Source organism: Microtus ochrogaster, chromosome 2, assembly GCF_000317375.1.
Source record: "Microtus ochrogaster isolate Prairie Vole_2 chromosome 2, MicOch1.0, whole genome shotgun sequence".
In the NCBI taxonomy this organism is placed as follows: domain Eukaryota; kingdom Metazoa; phylum Chordata; class Mammalia; order Rodentia; family Cricetidae; genus Microtus; species Microtus ochrogaster.
In genome coordinates this window covers 72,103,965-72,122,873 of record NC_022010.1, presented here as the reverse complement: position 1 = coordinate 72,122,873, position 18,909 = coordinate 72,103,965, and the positions used below count along the sequence as shown (strand labels likewise).

The 18,909-nt window shown below is 49.2% G+C and overlaps 1 protein-coding gene across 1 annotated transcript in view; it reads left to right on the top strand.

Moving 5' to 3' along the window:
* Positions 1-11,842, top strand: part of Mrps6 (mitochondrial ribosomal protein S6) — a 51,900-nt gene extending 40,058 nt beyond the window's left edge. Inside the window, exons 2-3 of the mRNA XM_013352731.2 lie at positions 668-807; positions 11,358-11,842. Coding sequence (XP_013208185.1) covers positions 668-807; positions 11,358-11,550 — 333 coding nt within the window. The 3' untranslated portion in view covers positions 11,551-11,842. The remainder of the gene's footprint in view (positions 1-667; positions 808-11,357) is intronic.
* Positions 11,843-18,909: the final 7,067 nt, after the last annotated feature.

Here is an 18,909-nt window from a genome sequence, read left to right as displayed (position 1 = left end):
ATATGGGGTAGGGTATACACTTGGTGTGTACACGTGTGCGTGTGTGTGTGTGTGTATGCATGTGGGGGGGGAGGTGAGCTCATCTACCATGTTTATTTTTGAGGTGTGGTCTCTTAGGAAGCCTGTGCTCACAGTTTGATTTGCCTGGGTAGCCAGTGAGCCCTGGGTTCTCCACCCTCTTAACCATTTGCACATGTAGGTGCATACATGTGCACACGTCTGCGTCTATGGCACTGTTCCATGTGTCTGTGTTAAACTCATTAGACTGTGTGCTCCAATGTTGCCCTTTTGGTTGTGATCCCCCAGTTTTCCTGTGAGATCCAACCCCTTTCTCACTTGGCCGCGGTTGGTACACGACTCGGGTGCCCTGACAACAGGCCGATCTCCTGGAATTTCTGTGATTGGCCCTCCAATTCTGGCTAAGGCTCTTGAGAGTTCCCGTCTCCCACACCCATGGAGCTTTGCCACACTGAGCTCTGTTCTTGCGAGCCATCGTGTATCATAAAAGCCTTTGCTTCATTTTCTTTAAGTTAGTGAAAACCAGTTTCAGGTGCTTTGACCCAGAGAAGTCTACAGTATGGCCTTAACTAATCACTCTCATTTTCATATTGATTTTGACTTTTTCTTTCTTCTCTTTAAAAAAACAAAACCAAACAAACAAACCTAGCCAGAGACAGCTGCTGCTTTGAAACGTACACTAGAATCCCTGATGGACCGAGGAGCCATCGTGAGGAACCTGGAAAGCCTTGGTGAGCGCGCACTTCCTTACCGGATCTCCAGCCACGGCCAGCAGCACAGCAGAGGCGGGTAAGTTTCTCTGTGAAATGGCTTCATGGGTTTAGGAGAGAATCCTGAGTCATCTTAGAAACTGTCACAAGACCACCATCAGTCCCTGTTGTGCAGCTGCCCCTCAGGCATCAGTAGGAAAGCAGTGCTGTACTGTAGATGCTATCTTAGTTAGGGTTTATTGCTCTTGTGAAGGAGAACATTTAACTGGGGCTGGATGAGGTCCATTGTGGTGGTGGGAGTGCTCTGCTGGAGAGGGAGTTAAGAGTTCTCCATCAGATCTGCAGCTCAGCAGTGTGTAAGCCTCTGGGCCTGGCTTAAGCTTCTGAAGCCTCAAAGCCAACCTCCTCCAACAAAGCCACACCTACACCAACAAGGCCACACCTCCTAATATTGCCCATCCAAACCACCACGGATATAGATGTTAAACTGGTTTAGTAGGCAGGTCCGAACAGAAGCTCTGGGTAGAGCAAGGGACTTGTAGGCTCCCACTCGGGGATTGTTTTCAAACTCAGACTTCTTTTTCTTGACGTTTAACCCTTGCCTCAGAAAGCCTCGGCTTGCAGATACACACAGCAAAGTAGGCTTCCTTGGCTTCCAGCCAGGGCCCGCTGCACCAACGTGGAAAGATCCGACTTACTCTAGACAAGGTGTAGTTTTCTACCTGCGTGTGTTCTGTCCAGGGTGCTGCTACTCTCTGGCACTCACAACTTTGTGCCTTCTGCAAGCTTCTCTGGTCATCTGGGGCACTGACTTCAAGTCTCACACTCGGTTGTCTTGGGAATGGAGAGAGAATGTGCAGCTGCGTGCTAGTCAGTGAACTGCTTTATTCCTGGTTTCAGGGTGTGGGTGATGGCTCCAGGTTGTGCGGCATTCAATCCGCTTCTGGGATGAGGCCTGCGCTGTAGACGTCTTCATTGCCTCACCTTGTTTCCTGAGTGTTGCTAGGAAACAGGCAGCGCACAGTGGCTGGGCCTCTTCCACAGCTGTAATGACAATGAGGGATGGAGCGTGTGTGCATGACAGGGCGTGTGTGCCCGTGTGTGGAAGGGCGTGTGTGCCCTTGCGTGGCAGGGTACACATCCTTTCTTCACTTTTTTTAAAAACTTAGTCACACATTGGTGTGGCTTTACCACAGGACTGTGGGTATCTTTGCTTTCTGTTTAAAAGGAACGCATGTGGTCTGTCCAGGGACGATTAGCTATTCTCGTGTAGAAGCCAAGACTAGGTGTGTGACGTCGGTGCAGTGTGGGGAGCCCAGCATGGCCTGTCTTTCCAGACACAAATGGTGGGGAGTCCTTCAGTGGTCATGGTGCTGGTTAGTGTCATGTGAACATGGCGTGTGTGTGTGTGTGTGTGTGTGTGTGTGTGTGTGTGCGTGTGCGTGCGTGCGCGAGCACGCGCAGGGCAGGCCTGTGCATGCCACAGTGTGTGAGTGGAAGTCAGAAGACAGCTCTTGAAAGTTGCTTCTCTTGCCAGCTTGTGGGATTTAGGGGATGAATGCAGGTGGTCAAGATTACATACAAGCTCTTCCACCTCCTGAGCCATCTTGCTAGCCCACAGTGGCTTTATTTTTATATACTCTGACTGTTCTCCATGGTGACATTTGGTAAATGAGCATTTGAGGGCTTAGAACTACCTGAGTAAAGGTTTCTACTGCTGTCTTAGCAGGCTGAGGTCAGCTGGACACTTCATCCAGCCCTCCTAGGCATTAAGCCTAGCCCTCCTTGTAGTAGGCATTTTCTTCACTTGACACATTGCTTGTGTGCATTGTGCATACCCAAGAAAGTGTTGCACACGTGACATGTCCCATCTGTTTGCAGATGGTTAAGAAACAGTATAGGGTTGTTGATTATACATTTAGCATTTAAAGGTTTGGTTCATCAGTACTCTGAAGGTTGTGACCTGTACTTGCGGTTTGGTCAAGGCACTGATTGGCGTTTTCATGCTGTGTGCATGAATCCATATGTGTTTAGCTGGCTGATTAAATGGGCCTGCATGTCCTTGAGGAACCCACGTTTCATGTGGTGTTGTGACCATCCGTTCTAGGGGATAACAGTGTGTTTCAGTGGCATCCACAATTCTCAGGATGATTCTTGGGCTTGTTGTGGTTGCTGATGTTTGTGAGTTTTCAGTCTATTGGAAGTCTCCATATGTGTGCTGACCAGGTAGCAGCAGCGAGGGAGGACTAGTAGAGGTGCCCATACGGCAGTAGTGCCCCACAGGGCTGACAGACAGAGTCTTTGCCACACAGATGCGATGAAGCTCCAGCCCAAGATGGACGTACCCTAGAATCTTCCCGGTAAGCCACCACCTTGTGGTGCTACACAAATTATTAGATATGGGTTAAAGCAAGATATGAGAGTTAGCCAGACTAGAGCTAATGGGCCAAGCAGTGTTTAAATGAATACAATTTTTGTGTTGTTATTTCGGGGCATAAACTAGCCAGGTGGACAGGATCTGGGCAGCAGGAATACAGCCCACAGCTCCTTTCTATACCTGAGGGCAGTCATGTCCCGAGTCATTTGGCCGCCAGGTCATGATCTTGGGAACAGAGCAGAGTTGAGAAGGTCCTGCTGCTGCTTGGGCCCAGTGGGGGAGGCTGGGAACTTGGGACTCCTGGGTCAGCTTTGCAGATGGAAGCTCTGGCTTCAGTTCCTACCTGTTGTCACTGGGGAGTGCCTGAAAACCATTAGTGTACAGCCTGGGGCTGCTGGGCTTGGACAGTCGTTGCTTTCCCTTGCAGCCCTCTGGATGACCTCTCCTTGTACTCACCTTGAGGCCTGTCTGTCTGGTAGAGAAGGTCCCTTTAGAGGAACCCTTGCTGCCTCACCCTGCAGAGGGAGCTGCGGGAGCAGATGCTCTATCTACCCTTTCTCATGTGGGCTGCTCATGTCCTGCTGCAGGCACAGCAGCCAGTCCTACTCCGGGCTGCACACCCTCTGAAGCTCTTTCCACTAGATGGGGCTGGATGGAGTGTGGTTTCTAGAGCAGGAGGACCTCTGGTGCTGAGCTATGTGTCTCTCAGGTGGCCTGTGACTGACCAAGTCTATAATGTAACAGCTGGGGGGGGGGGGGGGGGAACTGGGCTGACCTCATGTCCATAAGACTCTTTAGGTGTGGAGGGAGTTTGGTCAGTGCTCATGGCAAAGCTCTTAGCTGTGCACAGAGTACTCTTCTATTTACAGCTGAGCAGAATGATCAGCATAGCCAGCCCTGTGGTGAATCAGTGGAATTTTACTGACTTGTTTCCCAAATGTGTCTGCAGCTTGCTTACTCTGACAGCCCTGGCACCCTCTCTAGAGGAGGCTGATTCTCCTCTGTAGTTTTCCTATTAGTTAACATATCTGTGTTCATGTTTTCCTGCCAGCATCAAGTCATGCAGTGTCCTGGCCCCACTTCTGTGTGTAGGTACTCTGCAGCTTATTTGGCTCAGGAGTGCTCTGTCCTTGAAGGTTTCTTATAAGTGGCATTTCCCCAAGATTTGTGGAAGTATTGCTTCTTAAAATGCACAAGACCCAACCTATAGGAAAGGAAATGGGGTTTGTCTGTAGAAAGTGAATAATTTATTGCCCCTGTGAAGTCTGAAATCAGAAAGCTTTAACCAAGACAGTGTAGGAACCGGCATCCACACAGTTGGCCTCTTGTCTTCCAACAGGTTCCAAGATGCCCTGGGGCTGCAGAGCCTCCCCCCACCCCACCCCTTCCCCAACTCTGCACCCACTGGGAGCCAGTGAGCCCTTCAGTGGAAAATTCCACCGTCTGGTCTGCATTGGGAAGGGGAGGGTGCCTGAGAGGGACAGTGACAAAGAACTCCAGTCTGAGCAAGCTCTTTTTGTGGGCTTCCGACAAATGGAATGAGAAAGAATGCAGCCTTTAAAGCTAAGAGCACTTCCAGGAAACATTTCTTCCCCAGCACCTCTAGCAGCGAGCTGGGGGCTTGGTCCCCAGCAGGCAGTGACAGCTGCTGACCTTGAAGTGCTGAAGGGTAGGCTTAGCTTCTGGAGGAGTGGCAGGAGCTGGAGGTTCCTCAGGGAACACTGCTGTGCAGGGGGGCAGCTTGGGAGCCTTGTTCCCAGTATTGGGCCTGGCTTGCCCTGCCAAAACATATCTCAGGATCTTCTCAGATATCTGGAGCACTGGTCCTTGTGGAGAGTTTTGTGATGTTAAGGTGACTTAAATTCACAGGGGGGCACGTTGTACGTTGTCACCCTCAGACAGTTTGTGCGAAGCAGGTCACTGCTCTCCGGCCTTGAGCATCACATCTGTAGTGAGCTGTGCTTTAGTGGACTGGATCTGTCTTGGCCCTGCCTCTCCCTGCTCAGCAGCAGTGAACTCAAGTCCGCTTCTGCAGGGTTGGTGTGCAGCTCTGTGCAGAAGGGAGATGCTTGGGAGAGCAGATATCAGCTCTGTCCATGAGAAGATTCCATGATTAGAACCACACATAGGAATAGCCACACACTGCTGGGCTCTGTGTTCAAGGCTGCCGGAGGGATGCTCCCACCTCCTGGCTACCTGGTGTGCGTTGTGTGTGTTCTGTGTGTGCAGAACGGGACTGAAAAGTGCTGAGATGTGTAGTGTAATTAGATTTTAGATTATTGCACTGATATTTTCCAAAATGATTTGTCCACTTAGTGGTTCAATTACTGATTAAAATAAAAGCAGAAAATGGAAGCTAACTAACTAGAGTATTTCATTACTATTATTTTATTAGAATGTCCTCTTTGAGGCCTGTCAAGGTAGTTGTAGAGGGGTCATGGTTCTAACCCATCTGCCTTCAGTGAGCTGGACGGAGATGCGAGAGTCCACTACTAAGACTTCAGTGAGCTGGACCGACACTCCACATACTAAGACTTCAGGGTTTTGTTTGGGCCTTGTGACTCCAAGACACATAAAGCCACTGACAGCTTTGGGACCCAGAAAGTTACAGAATTAGCGGTTGTAGCAGATAGATAGGATAGTACAGCCCAACCCCTTGGTGATCACAAGAAGCATACATAGTTGTCCCGTTGTGGCGTTGTCCGAGGCTCTGAGCCTTTCTCCAGCCTCCTCCAACTCCCCTTTTCTGTGTCCAGCTGTAGAGTCTGCCCTGGAGTAGGGAGCTGATCCCAGAGAGGTTCTTCTCAGAGCTGCCCTCTCTGCATGGGGCTTGCTTATGTCTTTGTAGGCTTGGGCTGTCAGGAGGCAGGCAGTACCTGACCTCAGAAGCTGCCCGTCCCCAGCACCGTGTAGGTGGCACAGCTGTAGTGGGAGGTGTGGATTGCTGCAACCTGGCCGGAGTGGGAATCTTATGGAAGTTGTAGAAGCCTGAATTTCTTCTGGCACAAAACCTTGGTGATTTTTTTCTTAATATCAACTGGCCAAAGGACTGAGGTTTGTCTGCAAGACATGTTCACCTAAGTTTGCTTAGATAAATTCTTAAGAAAAAATATTAAGAGAAAAAGAATACTGGCTGGAAGCAACAACTTTTTTTTGTGTGTGTGAGCAGCCATGCGGATAGACTGGGATACTGAGGCACACGGGTAGAGTATGCCCTGGTAGCTTAGGTTTTAGGCAGTTTGGCTTCTGAGGAGAAGGAAGAGGTTCAGCTTTCAAGGAGAGGTGAATACAGTATATCTGCCCATCTCTGAGCTACTTACCCCTCCTCTGTTGGGTGTTTACTTTTCATGGAAATTTCCATGGTATAATGGGGAGCCAGGGGAGTAGAAGCAGTCTTTGCCCACATCAGCCCCGGGCACAGATCCATAGAGTGATAAGCCTGAAATGACAGTCACACGCTGTGGTTGTGGGCACAAACCCACTTGCAGTTTGGCCAGAGCTCTTGTTTGGGTTTAGTTGCCGAAGGACTGGAAAACTCGAGGAGGTGGATTAAAGGGCAAAGGCCACAGGGTTTGATAGCAGTGAGGGCTCTTAGAAGCCAAACCCTGGCCCAGTCTGAAGACCTCCAAGCCTTTGTTTTATCCTTGAGAAGCCTCCAGAGTGCCAGTAATATGTTGTGAGAAATGAGGTCTACCCAGGGACTGCACCAGGTAGAGCAGTTCTCTTTCTGCTTGTTATTTTCCCAATTGAAGGCGCTGGGCTACATTTTCCTGGCTATCACTTACAGAAGACCTGGTCTTTCTGAGTCCTCACTGTGGCCACACACAGCAGGGTGAACTGAGGATATAAATAGAAGCTTCCTGAGTCTGTACTTCTTCATGTTAGATGGTGAGCTTGGAAGGAGGCGATGTGTAGGAAACCATACTCTGGAAAACGATGCTGGACCCAGAACCGGTGCTCAACCTCAGTCTCCTTCCATTTCCTCACCTGACACACGTGAGGTTTCTGCTGCCTGCCATCCTCTCCTCAGGCGTTGAAGAGATGTGAGGGTACTATGGAAATCGAGACCTTGTTTTCAAGGTCTGAACCAGGAGGGATCTGGTACAGCGCGCTCTGCGCTTCCATCCATCCACGGGGATTCTTTTTGCTCTTAATCACGAAGTGATGTTTAAAGGCTGTGGTGGTACACAGCTAAGGACGGTTTGGTAAGCAGTGATTAGAAGGCCCGCGAAGTGTACCATTGAGGGGAAGAGGTTTGAGTTGACTCTTGGCACTTGTAAACATTCTTTCTCTAGAATATTAGACCTTTCTGCCTACAGATGTGTGGCAGTTGAAAGAAGAGAGCAGTGCTTGCTGTTGACAGCACTGTAGGTAGAGCCGAGGTGGTCTCAGGGGGTGTGCAGGAAGGGTAGCACTTAGATCTTACAGGGGGAAGGCATCATAGGGCAGGCCCTAGTGCTGGTGTGTCTGTCACAGGGCTCTGCATGAACAAAGGCAAAGTAAAATAAAAGGAGCCTCCTCAGGGTGAATGGGTGTGCTCCCAGACTCCGTTGTCCGCTCAGGTGGGTGTTAGCAGCCAGCAGCCAGAGCTGCTCATGGTAGTTTGGAAGGGCATTTTGATCAACACTGAGTAAGAGAGGAATGGACACTGGGAAGAAAAAAGTGCTGGGGCGTGTGCTGGATTGAAGCGTTCCACCTGCCGCCAAGTAGCCAAATGAAATGGGTGAGCTGGTGCTTAGCATGGAGGGGGTGGTTTGAGGTCACTCCACTTAACATTTTAGGCTCTGCTTCCTGGCTTGCATAGGGTAAGTAATCATGATTTAGTGTTGAACAAATGAGCAATTCATAAATTGGGTGGTTGAAACCCTTGAGGTTTTTTTTTGTGGTGTGTGTGTGTGTGTAGTACGAATATATGAAATTGAGCCTTGGAACGTGTGGGGAGGTTGGTGTTTAGTTCCAATAGTCATCACAGGTGATTATCTAGTGAATAAATAGACAAGTTACTGCCCCCAGGAGCCGTTCTAGTGGTGTGGCGGTCTAAATGAGAAATGTCCCCTATAGGCACCTGTATTTGAACACTGAGTTTCTATTGGCGCTGCTGTTTGGAGAGGTATGGACCCTTTAGGAAGTGCAGCATTGCTGGAGGAAGCCCTTGTCTGTTAGTGGGCTTTGAGGATTTGTAGTTACACCCTGTTTCCAGTTCACTCTGTGCTTCCTCTGTGCAGCTCAGAAGTGCTCTCTCGGCCTCCTGTTCTGCCACTATGCCTGTGTGCCTTTCTGCCATTGTGGACGTCTAGCCCTCGGGAGCTTTAAACCAAAACAGCCCCTTCCTCAGGTTGCCGTTAGTCGTGGTGTTTTATTCAGCAACAGAAAGTAGCCAGTGCAGTCATTTTCTCTGGCTCTCGTTTGTATCTTAGCGTTCTGTGGCTGTGAAGAGACACCATGATCACAGCCACTCTTAGAAAGGAAGGCATTTAACTGAGCTGGCTTACAGCTTGACAGGTTTAGTCCACTGTCATCATGGCGGGGAACATGGTGCTGGAGAAGGAACCGAGAGTTGTACACCTTGATCCGCAGAGAGCAGAAGGAGACTGTGTGTCATAGTAGCTTGAGCGTGTGAGACCTCAAACCTGGCTCCACGGTGATGCAAACACTTCTTCCAACAAGGCCACACCTCACAGTGCCGCTCGCTGTGGCCAAGCGTTCAAACACCATGGTGTTCTTCCTTGACTCCATCATGTCTTCCTTTGATCTGTTCATTTTTATATATATTTATTTTTATATTTATTATGTATACAATATTCTGTCTGTGTGTATGCCTGAAGGCCAGAAGAAGGCACCAGACCCCATTACAGATGGTTGTGAGCCACCACGTGGTTGCTGGGAATTGAACTCAGGACCTTTGGAAGAGCAGGCAATGCCCTTAACCTCTGAGCCATCTCTCCAGCCCCCCTACAGCTATTCTTAAATTGAGGCTTAGTTTGTTTTTGTTTTAACTTACTTTGTTTATATTTTAAATTAAATTTTTGAGAGTTCTTTGCTAGGTATATTATCTGAGATATAATTAACAAATCCTGTCTGCAGCTTGTCTTTTTACTTTGAGAATTGTTTTTAATTTTGATGGTCTGTTTTATTGGGTTTTTTTAAATTATAAATTGTACTTTTTTGTGTGTTGCCTGATTAATCTTGGCTTAATCCCAAGGTTACCAAGGCTTTACTTTTACTTTTTTTTCTAGAAATTCGATAGTTTGATTTCAGTCTGTCCCATTCTTGAAGTAATTGTCCTGTCTGGCACACACGTGTGCAGCAAAGCGTACTTTTGAAGCGGCAGGAACTGAGCCGGTCACCACTGCTGGGAATACTCTCCTCCCCTGCCGTGTCTCTGTCATGCTCGTCTCTGTGGTCTGTCTGTTCATGCTGTCTGGATCACCATTGCTTCTTCAGTCTTGACATAGGTGGTGTTTGCTGTTGAGCTTTATTCTTCTTCAGAGCTGCTTGACCGTTGTGTATTTCCAGGTGAACTTGAAAATGTGCTTGTTGATGTTTTGATTGAGCTGTTGGAACTGTAAGTCAGACTGGAGAGAATAGACATCTAAATAACTGAAAAATTCTTACCCATGGCCAGTCTAAATACCAGAAAGGTTCTCCAAAGAATAGTCTTTATTTAGGGTGAGAAAGCTTTGCTCTGGGAATATAGAAGACATAGTAAATGCATGGAACACGGACAGCAGTCAAGAAGGCTAAAGCAAGGGCAAGTTTCTGAAGGTGAAAAGGAGACTTTGTGTTAAGGCACTTGGATACCAGTTTCCTTATTTATTTAAGGCGGTTGAGGGAGGAGTATCAGTCTAGATATTTGCTTGTAGCAGGCTTTCTTGGACCGTCAGCCCCCAAATCACGACTTGAGACTTATTATTGTGAATGCTGAGCCCTAGGGCTTGTTTCTAGCTAACTCTTTTTTTAAGTAAAATTAATCCATTCCTGTTCATCTGTGTGCTGCCCCAAGACTCATTTACCTATGCAGCACCTTCCTGCCTTGCACTGCAAGGGCTGGCGGCAGGAGCACACTTCCTACCCGGATGGATAGTAAACAGATCTCTCCCATGCTAGCAGTGGTGCAGCTTGGTCAAAGGAGGAGCGAGGCAGTGAGGGAGACAGTGTGGGCGGGGGTGGGGTGGGGGGTAGGGGGTGTGTGAGGCTGCTCTATGGGAGTGGTCAGAGGGCCTCCAAGAAGACATTTGGACAGAGCTGAGAAGTGGGCGGAGCCCTGTGGAATTTGGGCAAGAGGAACATTGAGGACAGAACCTCAGATAAGATTGTACTTCGAGAGTTCGTAGAAGGCTTGGCTGGAGAGAAAGATAATGTTGAAGCTAGAACATTGCCAGATCTTCAGAACTCTCTGCTGACTGTCCCTAGCCACCGACTGTACTAGCCATGCCATCCAAATCACACGGTGCACAGGCAGCTTCAACCCTGCCCTTGCCCTTTGGAGGCCTTAAGCTCCCTAGCTGGCCTAAATGCACTGTAAAGAGCTGCTGACTTTGAACTTGAAGCAATCCCCCTGCCTTTTCCATCTCAAATGTTGGTCTTACAGGTGTGCACCACTACATCTGGCTACTTGTGAGTGTGGACAGCAGGGATGGGCTGGGGACAGTCCTTTGTGAAATTGTCTGTCAGGTACTAATAAGGTTTTGACCATAGCTGTCTCTAATGGCATTTAGCATCAGTCTGACATGAATATTAATGTTGTGCCCATTGTCTTACTGAAGGGCTATGCTATCTGCACTGTGTTCCTTGTTAGATCTTGTTCCTACAGAGCAATCTGGGTAGGTCTATCTCCTTCCTGTGGGACACAGCTGACTGACTTAATGTCTGACTGTCTGTTCCTCTTAGGGACGGAGTCACTAGTAAAGTCCTTTGGAAAACTAGAAGACTTCCTAGTGTTTTCATAAAAAGAATCAGATGATTTAGAATTCCATTCTTGTTGATAGGTTAGAAAATTCTGAGTGTATAACTTCACAATTATTGTATTATTCCCTGCTCTGGCTGACGTCACAATACCTCTTTGCTGTTGTAAAGGTGGTTTAGGACTGCTTCCACAGGACGTACTGTGTGATCCAGCCTGGAAGGAGACCAGTTGTGGCCCTGCCTGTTGAGTGCGCGTGAGGAGTGTCTCAGCAGTGAGCTCTGTCCGACCAAAGCAGCAGGGATGTGAGTCCCCGTACAGGAGCTCACCCGCTTCTGTCTTGTTGCAGGTATTTTCTGGTGGATTTTTATGCCCCAACCAGTGCTGTGGACGGCATATTGGATCACTTGAATCGAGACATTGATGTGGTGAGACCAAATGTTGTGAAACACCCGCTGACCCAGGAAGTAAAAGAGTGCGGCGGCATAGTCCCAGTCCCGCTGGAGGAGAAACTGTATTCAACAAAGAGGAGAAAGAAGTAAGAAGATGTTCCGGATCTCGGCCACACACCTAATCCCAAGTACTCCGTGGCTGCTGATCGCTTGTTTTCTAGGATGCTCTAGCCCATGATCCTTCTGCTGACTGAGACCTGCCCTGTCATCTCTGGCGCCTACAGACCAATCTCGGTTTTGTCAGCCCTGTGTGGTCGCCAGTGAGGGGTTCACCTTACCTCTGCAGCGTTGGGGAGAGCAAATTGATTGTCATTCACACTTGGTTGTCTTGCAAAACTATATGGAAACCAGAGTGCAGAGTAATAAATGTGATTACCAATCTGACTTGTGTATTGCCTCTCCCCTGCCCCAGCAAAGTGTACCCCCAAAGCTACCTGCTCCCATTGTACTGTGATGGCCCCCGGTGTTAGGAGCACTCTGAAGTTGGGATACCAGACAGTCTGCAGAATTAGTGCTTTTCCTCTGTCCACATAGCACTGGTCTTTGAGGAGGGACAGTGTTGGGGAGCAGCTGGGCCTCAGTGTTGCTTCCTGTCATCCCTTTGCCACTGGCTTCAGCCTCCTCCGCTGTCCCTTAGCCCTAGAAAGCCCTTTTGAAGATGGCAGAGGGATGGTGTCCATTAGGCGCACAGACTTTTCCCTGGAATAATAGTCTCTAGGATCTCACCCTTGGCTCCCTGGAGCTGGTGCCTTCTCAGGCGGTCCCTGCTTAAGGTCTGCTGTCACTGCAGGTGACAGCTGCAGCTGGCAGGAAGCAGGAAGTGCCCGTCACCTGGGTTGCTGCTGGTGTTGATTTGTAGCATCAGGTTGTCTTACAGCAGGGAGAGGAAGAGGAGGGGCACTGTGACCCACAGTACCGCTGTCGCGCCTACCAGGGCTCCTCTGCCAAGCTGCCTGTCTCTGCACTGCCCGCTAGTTTGTCACCGCTCCCGACCCGAGAGCCCAGGTAGCTACCCAGGAGCTGCTTCAGCTCCTTCCAAGCAAAAGTTCAGCAGCATTTTCCTGAGGAGCAACAGATCAGGGCCTGAGAGACAGCTCTGAGGTTAAGAGCGTTGGCTGCTCCTCCACGGAGCCGGATTCAATTCCCAGCCCTTACATGGCGGCTTACAACCATCTGTAATGAGATCTGGTACCCTCTTCTGTCATGTAGACAGAACACTATACATAATTAGTAAATAAATCTTTAAAAAAAGAGTTTTAATTAAAAAAAAAGAACAACAAAACAATAGGCTGAACTGTTGTATGTGCCTTTAATCCCAGCACTCAGGAGACACAGGCAGGCAGATCTCTGAGTTCAAGGCCAGCTTGGTCTACAGAGCAAGTTCCAGGACAGCTAGGGCTACACAGAGAAACCCTGTCTTGAAAAACAAATGAAACAAACAACCCAGTAGATCAATTAAGGGGTTCAGAATTTGAGACTAGGAATAAAAGAGTTAGAATAGAAATGGGTAGATCCGGGGAAAATAGGCTGCTTCCTGTTCATTAGGCATTTCCTATGACTTCCGGTTGTTGGCCGGCTCACAAGAGTCCACGCTCATATTCCATGTGCTTGTCCTCGGGGTCACTGTCTTCCTCAGCTGACGACGTCCATGTCGCATGCCATGTGTTCCTTTCCAGCCCTTTGAGGGAGCACTGTTACCCATGCTTTTGGATGAAGAGGCTTGACACGGACTTGACCTTAAACCCAGTTAGCGCATGACCGCTGGGATCTCGAGCTGGGGACTCTGACATTCCTTGCGGTGTTGATATCGACATTGCCTCTGAAACTAACTGTGTCCGGTTCACAGTGTCTGGGGACGTTATTGCTGAGGGCTTACCCTCTGTTCTCATAGCCCAGGTGTGGCACTTACCCTGAGAAGATGATTGTCATCATTGGGCAATCCAGGTCACACACATGTCCAAAGCCCTGGGCACAGTTTGAGTGTTAGGGAGGAAGGAGGTGGCTAAGTAGGACAGCTGTGCTAGTTCCCCTGTGTGGATGGTTAATGCTGTGGTCACCGTCTCTCTGTCCTGAGTGATACAGTGGACCTCAGCAGCTTGTTGCAGCTTCTGCCCATGCATGCCTGGTATTTGAGCACATGCCAGTGATTTCCAGGATGTGTGCTTTCTGTCAGAGGCAAGTGTTCAGTCTTCCTGGCTGGTGGTAGTCTGAGGACCTGTTACAGTTCTCTGCTTCTTTAATGAATGAGGACACACGAAAAGCTTGAGCATAGCAAGCAAGGAAGCTGATAATTAGCGGGTTAGGATACAGAATGTACCAAATGGGCAAGTTCCACCAATGACAGCTACCGAGGGTGTGAGAAAGGGGGGCCTGAAAGTAAGGGCGCCAGCAGAGATACCCAAGGCCCCGAGTGGGAGGGCAGGATCAAAGGGAAATGGGCATGAGAAGACACCAAGGGGCTACATCTAGACGTCTGGAGAATTCTGAGAAATAAACTTGTTGTGGGACAATGTACACTGTAAAGATTTGTCACTCGTATTAGTTTAATAAAATGCTGATTGGCCAGTAGTCAGGCAGAAAGTATAGATGGGACAACCAGACAAAGAATTGTAGGAAGAGGAAAGGCAGAGATGCAATCATCATCCAGAAGCAGAGGACACGAGATGAGAATGCCTTACTGAGAAAAGTTACCAAGCCATGTGGCTAAACATAGACAAGAATTATGGGTTAAGGGGGCTGGAGAGATGGCTCAGTGGTTAAGAGCATTGCCTGCTCTTCCAAAGGTCCTGAGTTCAATTCCCGGCAACCACATGGTGGCTCACAACCATCTGTAATGAGGTCTGGTGCCCTCTTCTGGCCTGCAGACATACACACAGACAGAATATTGTATGCATAATAAATAAATAAATAAATAAATAAAGAAAGAAAGAAAGAAAGAAAGAAAGAAAGAAAGAATGAATTATGGGTTAAGTTGTACTTAATAATAAGCCTGAGCTAATAGAGCAAATGGTTTATAGTTAATATAAGCCTCTGTGTGTTTCTTTGGGACTGAATGGCTGCAGGACTGGGTGGGACAGAAACTTCTGTCTAATTAAACTTGAAGAGATAGGGACCTGAACTACAAGAAGCCTGAGAGCTTGGGCCTTAGGGCCAAAGCTCCTTTCCCTTGTGAATTCACATCCTTCCAAAGGGTGTCTTAGGTTTGTAATCTTGACTGTCTGGTCTACCTTCGACAGGGTCATTTTAACTGATACCCTTGCCTTAATCCAACTGCCCAAGGCAGGCAGAAGTCACCCAAGTGGGCCCTACCACAATGAACAAATATGTAATGGAGAGGTGTGTGCATTAGGGAGAGAGCCAGAACTGGAGACGTGATGGTGGTGGCAGATGATGAAGAGGGCTGAGGTGTACATGCTGCCATTGCCCAGGAGGGTCGGCAGGATGATACACACCAGCCTGGAGCTTATGCTGCACAGACTCAGCCCCTGAACCTGCTGCTTGGCCTGGGGATCCCCCTGGCTCTGTGCTGGGGGAACCCCTTTAGCCAATGGCCTTTGGTTGGTTGGTCCAGTTTGGGTGTCACCTTGGGTACTAGAAATGTGCTCTCTCCCTCTCCCTCTCTCCTGCTGGATTCGGTTCTTGTTTCCTGCTCATGCAGAGGACTATAGATCTGTGAGTCTATCCCTAAATAAAGAACCCTTTATTAAACCCCATTTGGAGCTAGTCTGGGACCATTTTATCTCACTCATCTACAGCTCTGGGCAACAATGGAGGCCTGAGATGGGGGAAGGTTCGTGTTCTGGATTAGATCTCCTTGAAGGATTGCCATGGTTCCATGATGACACCAGAGGCCAGGTTGGTGACAATGGTTTATGCTGCTGCTGCAGGCCACGATGAAGCCTGAGATCTATGAGGATATACACAACCTGTGCCTCTGCCCAATGCCTTGGTGATGTCATTGGGCTTTGCTGCGTCAGAAAGCCATGTTGCTGTGAGTGGCATGTGTAACCATCTGAGGCTATGTCAAGGCTCATGGTCTGTGCAGCCACTGAAGGATATGAGTGGGTCAATGGTCTTGATATGACCAAGGGCGGGATTGATGTCTGTGCCCTGTGTCACTACCACCAAAGTCCAAGCGGGTGTCTATGATCAGGGCTGCCACCTGAAGCCAAGTTAGTGTCCCTGGGCACAGGAGAGCTGGCCCTGCCCCATGCTGGCCCACAGCACTACAATGCAGGTGGTGGGGTAAGCGTGGGAGAGCTAACTCCGCCCCGCTCTGGCCAATGCATGGCTGTCCTCAATTGATGGCTTTGGGTGTGGATGTAGTAGAGGAAGACTCATCCTCCTTTGGGCTAGCTTCAAGGAATTTGATCACACTTGGATGTAGGAAGTCCTTCTATATATGTATTGCTTTTATTGGTTAATGAATAAAGAAGCTGTTTGGGGCCTGTGATAGGGTAGAGCAGAGCTAGGCGAGGGGGGAACTAAACTGAATGCTGGAAGAAAGAAGGCGGAGTCAGAGAAGCCATGTAGCCCAGCCAGAGGCTGACTCTAGATGGAACCTTGCTGGTAAACCACAGTCACATGGTGATGCACAGATTAATAGAAATGGGTTAAATTAATATGTAAGAGCTAGCCAACAAGAAGTTAGAGCTAATAGGCCAAGCAGTGATTTCATTAATACAGTTTCTCTGTGGTTATTTCGGATCTGGGCAGCTGAGAAACGAACAAGCAGCCTCTTCTTACAACACTCAGTGAATTTATGGACAACACAAAATGGACTTGTTTTTTTCTTTTTGTATGTGTGTGGGGAGGTCATGGGGGAGGGTGGATATGGAAGACAGGGAGGTGAGTGCACTGAGGCACATGATGTGAGGTTCCTAATCAATAATAATAATAATAATAATAATATTAACGCCTTTTAATAAAGGATACCCTTGAAAAACAGATCTGGAACTATACTGGCTAAGTGGTGCTTTTCCTCACAACCCTCTCAACCTTCCAGGGTCCAAAGTTCCTCTTCTGCTTTCTCCCACTATCTTCTCGAGTCCTTGTAGTAGCCATGCTTTGTCGGTGGCCTGTGGGTATCAACTGGCTCAGTCCTGTGGAGAGCCAGGGCAGGAAGTGTTCCTAGAGAAGCTGAGAACCAAGAAGCATTTGAGGTAAGCCCTTGGGAAGACATCCTCAACACATCTGCAGGTTGACAGCTGTTCCAGAAAGCCCTCAGCCATGGAGCATCACAGACCGAAGGTCCAAGTTGATAGAGGCGTGAGTATTTAAACCCTACGCTGTGTTTCCCCGCCTCTGGGTCTAGCTGACTTAGGAGTTAGGTTGAGGTCCGTGTGGCCAGCTGGAGCTCAGTATGAGTGATGTGCTTTAACCTCTTCATAGCAATGTAACCAGTCTTCCAGCGCTGCCCATAAGGCATGAGGTTCAGAGAGAATACCCTCACCTAAAGCCTCAGGGGAGGAGTTAGGTTGAGAGCCTGTCTGCCTAGTTCCCAAGGTCATTTTTGGCTTGGTACACCCTTCAGGAGGCAGACCCTGCCAGCCTGCAGCCCAGTCTCTTGTGTGGGTGACCTCCTCTCCTGGGCCCTTTCTGTCTCACAGCCAGACTCAGGCCTCAGTCTCCCTCACTGTGGGAGTGGAGCTGAGCCTCCCTGGGAGTATTTTTTCATTGCAGGTCTTCAGAGGAGAGCAGTGGACTTCCTGGAGCCCAGGCCTCCTTTTTGCACGCTTCTTGGCACTCTCAAAGTTCCCACGAAGCTCTCTTCTCTGCACACTGCCCCAGGGGTGTATTTATAGCGCGCACAGCACACTGTTCAGGATACAGAAATGCGCTGGGCAGTGCCGCTGGCCTCCAGGCACCCACAGGTATGGGAGGATGTGGAAACAGCTCTGTAAGTCACAGCCCGTAAGAAAAACAATAATTGGGATGCAAACCGAGCACTGTGTAAATGGGGGGTGGGCCCAGGAAGTGTGCTAACAGATCTGGCATTTCACTTGGCATGGGGACAACCAGCATGGGTGGAGCACTGATCAGGGAGATGGGGAGGCAGTGTGTCGCCATGCATTTTGGGAGCTCCCAGAGCAGGTGAGTGTAGTAGGACAGATGGACCTGATAGTGTCAGAGCCAAGGGATGTCACTGGAGAAGAGGCTGGGAAGTTTAGAATCCCCAGGGGTATGAAGGCAGAGATGAGATTGTCTGACGTTCACAAGAGGTAGTGAGGCCTACCAGAAAGTAGAAATGCTTGCTCAGTAACCCCCAGCCAAACAGAAGTGTCCCTTGAAGCCTGTGTGGGAGCGTTTGAGAAGGACAAGACATTCCTTCTTTGTGTGGTGTGGGTTCCGGCCCTTGGTGCTAGAAGACTAACCAAAAGCTTTACATCTGTGGAGGCTGTTCAGCTGCTCTCCTGTCTTCTGCACGGGGAGGAGAAGGGCTCAGGTTTCCATGGCAACTTTCAAGGCTGCTTGGTCACTTTGAAAGACTACTCAGCAGTGAGCTTAGAACTTCCGCTTGGAGACCTGCCCCACCCACCCTCCACTCGACCATAGCAGTTCCTTACCGTGTCCTCATGTGGGAAATGGGAGCCCTTTGAAGTCCATCCCTGCCTACCTGGCTGAGGGTTATCCATCGGGGGACTTGGACCTGGTGTGGTGGGTGGGGTAAGGGTGTGGGGAGCATGAACAGGATTCCGCGGGCCTGTGATTTACCCTCTTCTTTCTGATAAGTTGCTTGCTGGCCCTGGGATCCCTCGTGGGCTTCTTAGCTAATTTGACCTGATTTCTTCCTCTTTGTGTTGGGGTGCCCTAGGCCCCTTCTGTCTCTCCTCACTCTTGGGGTCCCCCACCCAGCCCCACTTTAAAAAAGCTATGCTATTAAACTCCATCCCATCTTACTCGGGGTTCTCTGCCTGCTTTTCCAGGAGGCTTCCTGCCCCCCCCCCTGGTCTCTAGCTGAAGTCTTAGAGGTCATCCTGGATTTCATGTTCCTTCACAGTCACCATCTACCTCTTTGACTAAAACCTGTTGTCTCACCTTCCAAACAGCCAGAATTTAACCACTGGCCACCTCCACTGTCACTACCAGGGTCCAACTGCATCTTCCTTTGCGGAGACCACAGCCAGAGCCTTGTAGCAATCAGTGTCCTGGGCCCACCGGAGCAAAGGACCTTGGCGCACCTAGGAGGGTCTGCCACTGTGGTGATTGCTCTTCACTGCCTAAGCTAGCTTTGCTTGGCAGGCACCTGTAGTATGGGAGGGGCCACTGTATTTCATTTCTCAAACCAGCCTGAACTGCTTCAAGGGCTGGTTTTGAGGACCCTTGTGGTGAATTTGTTCATGGCAGTGGTGACTGTCAAACTCTGGGATGAAGGGTCAGGCTTCTCTGAGCAGGGGAATTTGGGATGCTGGTTGTCCATTCAGGTTTCGTGTGTTTGTGGAGTGGGAA